Source organism: Scyliorhinus torazame, chromosome 12, assembly GCF_047496885.1.
Source record: "Scyliorhinus torazame isolate Kashiwa2021f chromosome 12, sScyTor2.1, whole genome shotgun sequence".
NCBI classification, from domain to species: domain Eukaryota; kingdom Metazoa; phylum Chordata; class Chondrichthyes; order Carcharhiniformes; family Scyliorhinidae; genus Scyliorhinus; species Scyliorhinus torazame.
In genome coordinates, this window is record NC_092718.1 from 97,427,026 (window position 1) to 97,439,027 (window position 12,002).

The 12,002-nt window shown below is 45.2% G+C and overlaps 1 protein-coding gene across 3 annotated transcripts in view; it reads left to right on the forward strand.

Annotated features, from left to right (window-relative positions):
* Nucleotides 1-12,002, forward strand: part of LOC140386585 (uncharacterized) — a 113,417-nt gene that overhangs the window by 42,388 nt on the left and 59,027 nt on the right. For all 3 annotated transcript variants that reach the window (XM_072469033.1, XM_072469035.1, XM_072469032.1), the window contains 2 exons: nt 5,587-5,661; nt 7,718-7,798. In XM_072469033.1, the coding sequence (XP_072325134.1) occupies nt 5,587-5,661; nt 7,718-7,798 (156 nt within the window). The remainder of the gene's footprint in view (nt 1-5,586; nt 5,662-7,717; nt 7,799-12,002) is intronic.

Consider the following 12,002-nt stretch of genomic DNA (forward strand, 5'->3'; position numbering starts at 1 on the left):
GAGGGTGAATGCCTCAACTTCTCCAGGGTCCCAGGTTCGATTCCCGGCTTGGGTCACTGGCTGTGCGGAGTCTGCACGTTTTCCCCGTGTCTGCATGGGTTTCCTCCAGTTTCCTCCGACAAGTCCCGAAAGATATGCTTGTTAGGTGAATTGGACATTCTGAATTCTCCCTCTGTGTATCCGAATAGGCGCCGGAATGTGGCAACTAGGGGCTTTTCACAGTAACTTCATTGCAGTGTTAATGTCAGCCGACTTGTGACAATAATAAAGATTATTATTATTGTGCGACATTGGAGCTGATACAGCTGAAGGTAGTGTTTTGGGCATACCTCTCTACATCAAGGATGAGCCGGCTGTTCGAGGGGGCGGAGGATACCTGTGAGCGATGTGGGAGGGGTCCTGCAAATCACGTTCACAAGTTTAGGTCCTGTCCGAAATTAGAACATTTTGGGAGGTGGGTATTCAGGACAATTTCAGGGATCCTACATGTGGATGTGAAGCCCAGAAGCCATATTCGGGGTATCGGACAAGCTCGAGCGGCAGGCGGGAGCAGAGGCAGATGTCTTATCCTTCGCCTTGTTGATCATTTGAAGGATGGTTTTGTTGGGGTGGAGGTAAGCCTCTCCACCCTGCGCCTTGGCCTGGCGGAGGGATTTACTGGAGTTTTTGACCCTCGAGAAGGTAAAGTTCGAACTGAGGGGGGTGAAGGAGGGGTTCTACAATCGTTGCGGTTTGGTTACTGTTGACTGTTGAGGGGGGGGTGGGGGTGATATGGGGGGGGATGTTTTGTTTGTTTGTTTGGTTGGGGGTTGTTTGGGGCTGTTTGGGTGTTGTATTGTGAAAATGTTGAAAATTTGCTGAATAATGGGAATATGATGTTATTGGTATTACTGAGACTTGGTTCAGGGAAGGGCAAGACTGGCAATTAAATATCCCAGGGTATAGATGCTTCAGGAGGGATAGAGAGGGAGGTAAAATGGGTAGAGGAGTTGCATTACTGGTCAGAGATGATATCACAGCTGTGATTAAGGAAGGCACGATGGAGGATTCGAGCACTGAGGCAATATGGGTAGAGCTAAGAAATAGGAAGGGTGCAGTAACATTGTTGGGACTTTACTACAGGCCTCCCAAAAGCGAGCGTGAAGTAGAGGTACAAATATGTAGACAGATTATAGAAAAATGTTGGAGCAATAGGGTGGTCGTGATGGGAGATTTTAACTTCCCCAACATTGAATGGGACTCATGTAGCGTTGGAGGCGTAGATGGAGCAGAATTTGTAAGGAGCACCCAGGACAGTTTTTTAGAGCAGTATGTAAATAATCCAACTCGGGCAGGGGCCATACTGGACCTGGTATTGGGGAATGATCCCGGCCAGGTGGTTGAAGTTTCAGTCGGTGATTACTTTGGGAATAGCGATCACAATTCAGTAAGTTTTAGAATGCTCATGGTCAAAGTCGAGAGTGGTCCTAAAGGAAGAGTGCTAAATTGGGGAAAGGCCAAGTATAACAAAATTCGGCAGGAGCTAGGGAATGTTGATTGGAAGCAGCTATTTAAGGGTAAATCAACATTTGAAATGTGGGAGTCTTTTAAGGAAAGGTTGATTAGAGTGCAGGACAGACATGTCCCTGTGAAAATGAGGGATAGAAATGGCAAGATTTGGGAACCATGGATGACAGGTGGAATTGTGAGACTAGCTAAGATGAAAAAGGAAGCATACATAAGATCTAGGCGACTTAAAACTGATGAAGCTTTGGAGGAATATCGTGAAAGTAGGACAAATCTCAAAGGCGCAATAAAGAGGGCTAAAAGGGGTCATGAAATATCTTTGGCTAACTGGGTTAAGGAAAATCCCAAAGCCTTTTATTCGTATATAAGGAGCAAGAGGGTAACTAGAGAAAGGATTGGCCCACTCAAAGACAAAAGAGGGAATTTATGCATGGAGTCAGAGGAAATGGGTGAGATTCTTAATGAGTACTTTGCATCGGTATTCACCAAATAGAGGGACATGACGGATGTTGAGGCTAGGGATGGATGTTTAAATACTTAAGGTCAAGTCGGCATAAGGAAGGGGGAAGTTTTGGGCATTCTCAAGGCATTAAGGTGGACAATTCCCCAGGTCTGGATGGGATCTATCCCAGGTTACTGAGGAAAGCGAGGGACAAAATAGCTGGGGCCTTAACAGATATCTTGAAATGAAATGAAATGAAAATCGCTTATTGTCACAAGTAGGCTTCAAATTAAGTTACTGTGAAAAGCCCCTAGTCGCCACATTCCGGCGCCTGTTCAGGGAGGCTGGTAAGGGAATTGAACCGTGCTGCTGGCCTGCCTTGGTCTGCTTTCAAAGCCAACGATTTAGCCCTGTGCTAAACTAGCCTCCTTGCAGCATCCTTGAGCACGGGTGAGGTCCCGGAGGACTGGAGAATTGCTAATGTTGTCCCTTTGTTTAAGAAGGGTAGCAGGGATAATCCAAGGAATTATAGACCTGTGAGCTTGACGTCAGTGGTAGGCAAACTGTTCAAGAAGATATTGAGGGATAGTATCTATTCACATTTGGAAGAAAATAGACTTATCAGTGATAGACAGCATGGTTTTGTGCAGGGAAGGTCATGTCTTACAAACCTAATAGAATTCTTTGAGGAAGTGACAAAGTTAATTGATGAGGGAAGGGCTGTAGATGTCACATACATGGACTTCAGTAAGGCGTTTGATAAAGTTTCCCATGGCAGGTTTCTGGAAAAAGTGAAGTCGTATGGGGTTCAGGGTGTACTAGCTAGATGGATAAAGAACTGGCTGGGCAACAGGAGACAGAGAGTAGTGGTGGAAGGGAGTGTCTCAAAATGGAGAAAGGTGACTAGTGGTGTTCCACAGGGATCCGTGCTTGGACCACTGTTGTTTGTGATATACATAAATGATCTGGACGAAGGTATAGGTGGTCTGATTAGGAATTTTGCAGATGATACTAAGATTGGTGGAGTTGCAGATAGCGAAGAGGACTGTCAGAGAATACAGCAAAATATAGATAGATTGGAGAGTTGGACAGAGAAATGGCAGATGGCGTTCAATCCAGGCAAATGCGAGGTGGTGCATTTTGGAAGATCTAATTCAAGAGCGGACTATATGGTCAATGGAAGAGTCCTGGGGAAAATTGATGTACAGAGACATCTGGGAGTTCAGGCCCATTGTATCCGGAAGGTGGCAACGCAGGTCGATAGAGTGGTCAAGAAGGCATACAGCATGCTTGCCTTCATCGGATGGGGTATTGAGTACAAGAGTCGGCAGGTCATGTTACAGTTGTATAGGACTTTGGTTAGGCCACATTTGGAATACTGCGTGCAGTTCTGGTCGCCACATTACCAGAAGGATGTGGATGCTTTAGAGAGGGTGCAGAGGAGGTTCACCAGGATGTTGCCTGGTATGGAGGGTGCTAGCTATGAAGAAAGGTTGAGTAGATTAGGATTGTTTTTGTTGGAAAGACGGAGGTTGAGGGGGGACCTGACTGAGGTCTACAAAATTATGAGAGGTATGGACAGGGTGGATCGCAACAAGCTTTTTCCAAGAGTCGGGGTGTCAATTACAAGGGGTCATGATTTTAAGGTGAGAGGGGGAAAGTTTAAGGGAGATGTGCGTGGAAAGTTTTTTACGCAGAGGGTGGTGGGTGCCTGGAACGCCTTGCCAGCGGATGTGGTAGAGGCGGGCACGATAGCATCATTTAAGATGCATCTCGACAGATATATGAACGAACGGGGAACAGAGGGAAGTAGATCCTTGGAAAATGGAAGACAGGTTTAGATAAAGGATCTGGATTGGCACAGGCTGGGAGGGCCGAAGGGCCTGTTCCTGTGCTGTAATTTTCTTTTCTTTTAAAATTTAAAGAAAAAGAATAAATCTGGTCGGGAATTCATCCAAAGAATGGTGAATGTGACATTATGTAGAATGTCTAACATACAAAGGGTTAATGTAATATTATAATTGACCACTAGATGGAGCTGTAAAAAGGCTTCTGGGAGAGAGTGGGAGAGAGTGTAGGAGAGAGCAGAGTACAGTTTAAGACAGAGTGCATGAGACAAATATTAGTGTAGTGTAGATTGTAGTTTAATGGATTATTGCTTGTTATAGGAGTAAGTGGTTGTGTTGTATATCAAGTAGTATAATAAATGTTAGTTTTGTTATTGAACTTAGCTTGTGTAGTCATTGTGAACACTACAACATCCATCCTGAGTATAAGAAACACAAAGAACAGCACAGTGAGAACGTGGAACTTACTGGTACATGCGGAGTAGTTGAGGTGAATAGTGTTTGAGGGGAAGTTAAATAAATACATGAGGTGAAACGTAACAAAAAGTTATGCCAGTGGGTTTGACAACAAGGGACTTGTGTGGACCATTAACGCCAGCACAGAGCAATTAAGCCAAGTGGTCTTATTCTCTGCTGACAATTCTATGCAATATTTACATATAAAATTGTTAATATTTATTCAACCCTTAATTCTGCCCAGCCTCCTGATAATTCGGTTCCTTGCTAAGAGATTAACTGATGCTAAATTAGATAGGTTTTCTTAATGGTGGGCTGTTCCAGAACTACTTTTCGGAGTCAGGGGAAGCAACTCTCCGGAATGTCACATAGACATTTAAGAATGTCTTCTAACTGCATGCAACCTCTTTCCCCCTCCGCCCCTGAGGTATCACTCTCTGCCCCATTGGCTGATGGACAATCGATAATGTCTTCTTCAGTGTACATAACTTTAGAAATAGGTATTGATGTGATGAATACTATGTCAAAATGGAACAATATTGCTTGCACTATTAAACTTTGGCATCAAGAGTTCTGTGTCAGCAAAGTAAGAAGTCTTATAACATCAGGTTAAAGTCCACTAGGTTTGTTTTGAATCATTAGCTTTCGGATCGCAGCTCCTTCATCAAGTAAGTCTCACCTGATGAAGGTGTTGCGCTCTGAAAGCTAGTGATTCGAAATAAACCTGTTGGACTTTAACCTGGTGTTGCAAGACTTCTTATTGTGCCTACCCCAGTCGAACGCCGGCATCTCCATATCATGTGTTAGCAAAGGAACAGGTGTTGCAAAATTTATATTGTTTCTTCAACATATACATCCCAGATTAATCTCAGAGTGAGGGGGCCGCCCATTTAAGGCAGAGATGAGGAGGAATTTCTTCCCTCCGAGGGTAGTGAATCTGTAGAATTCTTTACCTCGGAGAGCTTTAGCGCCTGGGTCGTAGTAAGTTCAAGACTGAGATAGGCAGGTTTTCAATCAGTAAGGGAATCAAGGATTATGGGGATAAGGGGGGGAATGTGGAGTTCACGATTATCACGTGATCAGTCAAGATCTCATTGAATGGTGGAATTGACTGGATGGGCTGAATGGCCTACTTTTGCCCCTATGTCTTATAGTCTTAAGGTTTTATACATCTTTTATCACTGGGTATCTTTGCTGACAATAATTACTGCATTCTTAAATGTTGTCATCAGATTTAATTAATAGACAATTTGCTTTTAATGTAAATGATCTGTATTAACAAAGCATTAACAAAGTATTAACAAATGCTGCACACTTTTATTGTTTCCCCAACAGATACATCTTTTATTATTGGGTATCATGCTGCAACAAAAATGCTTTGGAGAACATCTGTGACAACCAGGAAATTGGGTAAGAGGGCCTTCCTGTGTGAAATGAGGGCATTCTTCCTTTGAAACGGTTAGCTTAGTGTATGTTTAAAATCCATTCAAATAAATTATTTAACCCACGTCAGTGTGACACAGGGAAGACAAGCCTCCAGGGTTATAGTAATCTTTATTAGTGTCACAAGTAGCCTGACATTAACACTGCAATGAAGTTACTGTGAAAATCCCCTAGTTGCCACACTCTGGCGTCTGTTCGGTTACAATGAGGGAGAATTCAGAATGTCCAATTCACCTAACAAGCACGTCTTTTGGGACTTATGGGAGGAAACCGGAGCACCCAGAGGAAACCCAGGCAGACACAGGGAGAACATGCAGACTCCGCCCAGACAGTGACCCAAGCCAGGAATTGAATCTGGGCCCCTGGCACTGTGAAGCAAGAGTATTGCTACCATGCTGCCCTGACATCCGGAGCAATGTAAGGCAAGTTTTTCTGGAGGGCAGAATGTTTGACTGCTTGGATTTGATGGCACATGGTGCTTCTCAGCTTGTCTCCCAGGGGGTTAAAACAGTTGACAAATCCTGTCCAGGGCCGAACAAATATTGTGGATGCTTGTTCCCAGTGAGGCAGAAGTACATTGTGCTTAACTAGACAATGTAAACCTTAATGTAAAGTTTGTAAACCTTATGTTTGTAAATCTTAACGTAATGTAAACCATTATTCTGTCTATCCGGCTGGAAGACAAAGTGAACTCGAATTCATAGCTTCGAGGTGAAGTTTGTGCACAAATGTGTGTGGGTTTTTTGGGCCAATTCTCATGATTTGGAGAGTATCAAGATTGGAGCTTTAAACTTTGCTCAGCGCCAATTCCCCTGTTTACTTTATTTTGAGGCCCTTTGGAAATTCCTGTCCCTTTTCTTTTAATAGTTTTGTTTGTTTACATATGCTCTGGTTCTGGATATCTCAATTCCCATATTTCACACTGCTTCTGTTCATACACCGCATCAAAAGCAGCTAGTGTAATCCTCCAATGGACTCTCTAAGCTGTCAATCAAACTGTGAACTCAGACACTCTAACTGAGATAATTGTAGTTTTTGAAAGTCCGTCAAGCCTTCAGCAAGAGATGTTTGGAAATTGTCAGCAATCAGTTATTGAAAGTGCTCGAACAGATGTTGCACTACCTGGCCAAACAATCAAGGCAGACTAGCATATATTTTTTAAACTAACTGGCAGCAGGAACCAATTGTTTTTATGGTTTGAAGAATGAGGGATTTAATAAACTTTAGATCACCAGAGTTAAATAGACCTATCTGCACTTCAAGAGCATTGACATCTGTTCCATAGACTTATGACTCCCACGCTGCAGATTAAAGCCCTTGCAACAGCCAATTGAACTCAGCACTGAGTTTGGATTTTCATCGCATGTGAATCACGTCTCACCCGTTCCGCTACCCTCAAAAATGGGTGTTGGAAATGGGGGCGGGGCTTGTGCATCCAGATACCTCCCACCATTTTTAAAGGTCCACAGTGTCACACTGACTCTGTGAAAATCTGTCCCCTTGTGTCTGTTACACACCCTCTACCACCATTTATCTCTTTTGATTCTGATGCCTCTGTGAATTTGCCGCCCTTGTCACATTGCTGCTCTCACTATTTCTGCAGCTGTAGTTTGGTCTGGAGTGCAATCTTCTGCATTTGTCTCTGTCCATCCCCAGTTACTTCATTCTTCCCCTTAAATCCCCTCTTCTAATTCTCCTCCAATTCTTTTTATCGATCTCTTTTCTGCTGCATAGCATTCATTAGTCTTTAATTCTGTACCTCAAAATTGTAAATAAATGAAGTGTCATGTTTCCTCCTTCATACCTGTCTGTATTATGTATGTATAATTTCAATGTAAGGAACAGCCAGTATTAAGTGAATTTTTGAATGTCTCACTCTCCTATATCAACATGTTATTGGCAGAAATATACAAAGATTCATGGCACAGAAGCTGGCCAGTCAACTCATCGTGTCCATGCCTTTCTGTTCAATTTATCAGAGTTCCAGTGTGTAGATTAGGATGGTTGTTTCTCTATCTCACAGCAGGCTTGCAGGCGCCTGGGTGGCATGCTGCTCTAGCCGATTGAAGGAAGAGTGCGACTCACCCTGTGTGGAGGAGCCCAGGTAAAAGCCCAGTAACAGAGAAAACTATTGCACTGTGAATGGAAGGGAAAATTGAACTTCAAGTGTGTGTGGTGTGTGCATGTGTGTGTAGAGATTCTATATTAATAATCTCACCTTTGCTGCTCAGTAATGTTTGTACCCACCCGAGTAAATAAGATATATAGTTAATACATATTGCTGCAGATGCTGGCTATCTGAAATAATGGAATAAAAAGTTGGAAGCACAAAGGAGGCTGTGCAGATCTGTGGAGATAGCAGCATAATTAGCACAGTTAAAAAATCAGAGTTCCATTGAGTGGTCATCCACTTTAAACTTTAATTCCGGACTTGATTTTCTGGCGTCGACATTGGCAGGCATCGCTGCAGGTGGGACCGGGAAATCTGGAGAGTTGGAGAGCTGTCGGTTAATGGCTAACCCAATTTTCTCTCCCGCCCGCAACAATGCCCGCTGGTGTTGCCTTTTGTTTCTCTTTTTACAGCATCTCTTGTTTTTGTTTTATTTTTATGATGCATGTCCTTGAAGTTGGCACTCACAGGGCAGGACTTGTCAGAGTGTCAGGCTCTGACTGAAAACCAGCGTGTACCTTTTCAGATTCACAGCCCAGTTTTCAGATTGGCACTCTGACAAAAAAACCTTGGGCTGGATTCTCCCAAAATGAGAGCATGTTCCCACGCTGGTGTAAAAACGGTGGAGTTTACTCCAGAAATTCCTTCCAAAAACTTGAACAAATTCAATGCCCTGCAGGAGGCTAGCAGGGACCCGGAGTGAATGTTGCAGCTCTAGCTGCGGATATGGGTCCCGCACTTCTGGTTCGGAGTCCGCGCATGCACACGGTGGTGTCCTCCAGCGGCTGTGCCGTGCTCCATGGCGGACCCGGGCCGCGGAGGCACACCAAAAAAAGAGACGCCCCCCAATCGGCCACGCGCCCGAGCCTCAACACCTGCACAGTTAATTGCTGGCTGCCTATAAGGCACTCCCTGGTCTCCAATTCGCCCGCCCCCAACCAGCATCCTGACTGGTAATAGGTGGTTAGTTCCACGGCGTCGGGAACTCGGCCGGTCGGGAGCGGAGGTTTGCTGAGCGGGCTTCTGGCAATGGCCCCCCCGCGGCACGGCGTCCTCTGCGATCACCCCGATTTTCGGGGCCTGGAGAATTGCCGAACCAGCGCGGACCTGGATCACGGTTGAAAGTGAATTCTCCACCCCCACATGGGCCGCGATTTTGCTGCCCAGCTGCGGAGAATCCAGCCCCTTGGGCATGGTTTATGACAGCGGTCTGGCAAGGCAAAGCTGTCTCCACAGAGACTGGGGTGTCATTTTTAAAGGAGGCCCCAATCAGCAGGGTTAAATTGCCCTCCCCAGTAGCCCCCCCAACAACACCCCACCATGAAGGTATCGCGTACGGCAAAATCATCGTAGGATGGCCCCTTCCCTCCCCTATGGCGCAATCATTGAGGACTCCACCCCCCCCCCCCCCAACACCCCCCCACCCCCCTCCCCATGGTCAAAACCAGCATGGCAGGACTCCGGCTCTCCACCCCATCAATTCTGCAACAGGTCCACAGCAGACGGCATCTCCATGGCCCTGCACTCTACCCTGGAACACCTAGATAACAAAGGCACCTATGTCAGACTCCTATTTATCGACTATAGCTCAGCCTTCAACACCACCATTCCTACGAAACTCATCTCCAAACTCCGTGGCCTTGGCCTCGGCTCCTCCCTCTGCGACTGGATCCTGAACTTTCTAACCCACAGGCCACAATCAGTAAAGATAGGCAACAACACCTCCTCCACGATCATCCTCAACACCAGTGCCCCACAAGGCTGTGTCCTCAGCCCCCTACTATACTCCTTATACACCTATGACTGTGTGACCAAATTCCCCTCCAACTCGATTTTCAAATTTGCTGATGACACCACCGTAGTGGGTCGGATTTTAAACAATGACGAGACAGAGTACAGGAATTAGATAGAGAATCTGGTGAACTGGTGCGACGACATTAATCTCTCCCTCAGCGTCAACAAAACGATGGAGATTGTCATCGACTTCAGGAAGAGTAGTGGAGAACATGCCCCTGTCTACATCAATGGGAACAAATTAGAAAGGGTCGAGAGCTTCAAGTTTTTAGGTGTACAGATCACCAACAGCCTGTCCTGGTCCCCCCATGCCGACACTATAGTTAAGAAAGACCACCAATGATTCGACTTTCTCAGAAGACTAAGGAAATTTGGCATGTCAGCTACAACCCTCGCCAACTTCGACAGATGCACCATAAAAAGCATTCTTTCTGGTTGTATCACAGCTTGGTATGGAGCCTGCTCTGCCCAAGACCGCAGGAAACTACAAAAGTTCGTGAATGTAGCCCAGTCAATCACGCAAACCAGCCTCCCATCCATTGACTCTATCTATAATTCCTGCTGCCTCAGAAAGGCAGCCAGCATAATTAAGGACCCCACGCACCCCAAACATACTCTCTTCCACCTTCTTCCATCAGGAAAAAGATACCAAAGTTTGAGATCACGTAACAACCCACTCAAGAACAGCTTCTTCCCTCCTGCCATCAGACTTTTGAATGGACCTCCCTCGTATTAAGTTGATCTTTTCTCTACACCTTGCTATAACTGTAACATTATATTCTGCAGTCTCTGCTTCCTTCCCTATGTACGGTATTCATTGTTTGTACAGCATGCAAGAAACAATACTTTTCACTGTATACTAATACATGTGACAATAATAAATCAAATCAAATCAAAAGCAATATGCCCCCTCCCTCCTCACTGCCAGCTCCCCCCTCAGTGCCAGGTGCCCCTTCTCACTACCAGCTTTCCCCCTCAATGCCAGGTGCCTTTCACTGCCAGCTTCCACTCTCAATGTCTGCTCCCAACCCTCCCGTGAATGCAAGCTCCCCAACAATATGGCCACTCCCCTCCCCGTCACTGCCGAGTTTCTCCCTTCAACAGCCTCAGTAGTCTATTTCCTCTCCACCACACATAACATGCTGGGGCAATGCCCAGGCACGTCCCTCTCTCCCTGGGGTCTCTCTGCTCAACCTTCCCCCCACCCCGCTCGTGAGATCACCTCGACTGTTTCATGTCTGCAAAGTTTCAATATTCCGCTTGGTGATCAAGTTGCAGGGAGTCCCTTTAATAAGATTAAAATGTTGAGATGTGTTCTGAGGTTCCTTCCCTTTATTGGTGGGAATCTCGTTATGTCACCAACGAGGGCGTTGAAAATCGGAAACCACGAGCCACTGGCACGAATTGTGATTCCCGTCTCTTGCAATATTTCTCTCCCGTGTCGCCATTCTCTCTGATGACTAGCGTAGGTGCAAAATCACCCCCACCATGTGCAAATTATGCCTGGTTTATTTTTGATCATCGCAAAAGATTTATCCAACTCTTCTTTGACAAATTTATTTGGTGGTTTAATTGATTTTTGTTTTCTTTCTTGGAGCCTAATCGGCACTCCCACTTTTTGATTTCTTTCAAAGACTGGAACGTCTGCTTTCAATTCACAGGGAGTTTGAAGCATGAATTTTATTAGTATGTTAATAACCTTGTGTTCACTGGATTGTGCCAGTATATAATTAGCAGTCAATGCCAATGTGTCAATGTATCAATAAGTGCATGCTCAGGCAAATACATTATTAAGCTAATTGCCTTCTGGTTATTGGCTCCACCTCACGAAGATTATAGAAGGACACAGCTGGAACACTTGTGGTGGGGAAATCGTAAGGAGTTGGTATCTTTGCTGAGCTGCATGCAGAATAAACTTGCTGAAAGTAGAAGACAAGCTGTTGTATTATTCCTCCATCTTTTATTAACATTTGACATTAACAGTCAATCCACATCCTTGCCAAGTTTTGTTCCTGGGATGTCCTTTTAATCAGGTGGATTTGTTGTTTCTTGTTCATATAATGAATTAGCTTGATGATTTACATTTTCAAACCTGTCCCATGGCTGAAATCATAGAACATAGAACAGACAGTGGAGAAGGAGGCCATTTGGCCCATCGAGTCTGCACCAACCCAGTTAAACCCTCACTTTCACCCTATCCCTGTAACCCAATAACCTCTCCTCACCTTTTTGGTCGCTAAGGGCAATTTATCATGGCCAATCCACCTAACCTGCACGTCTTTGGACTGTGGGAGGAAACCGGAGCACCCGGAGGAAACTCACGCAGACATGGGGAGAATGTGCA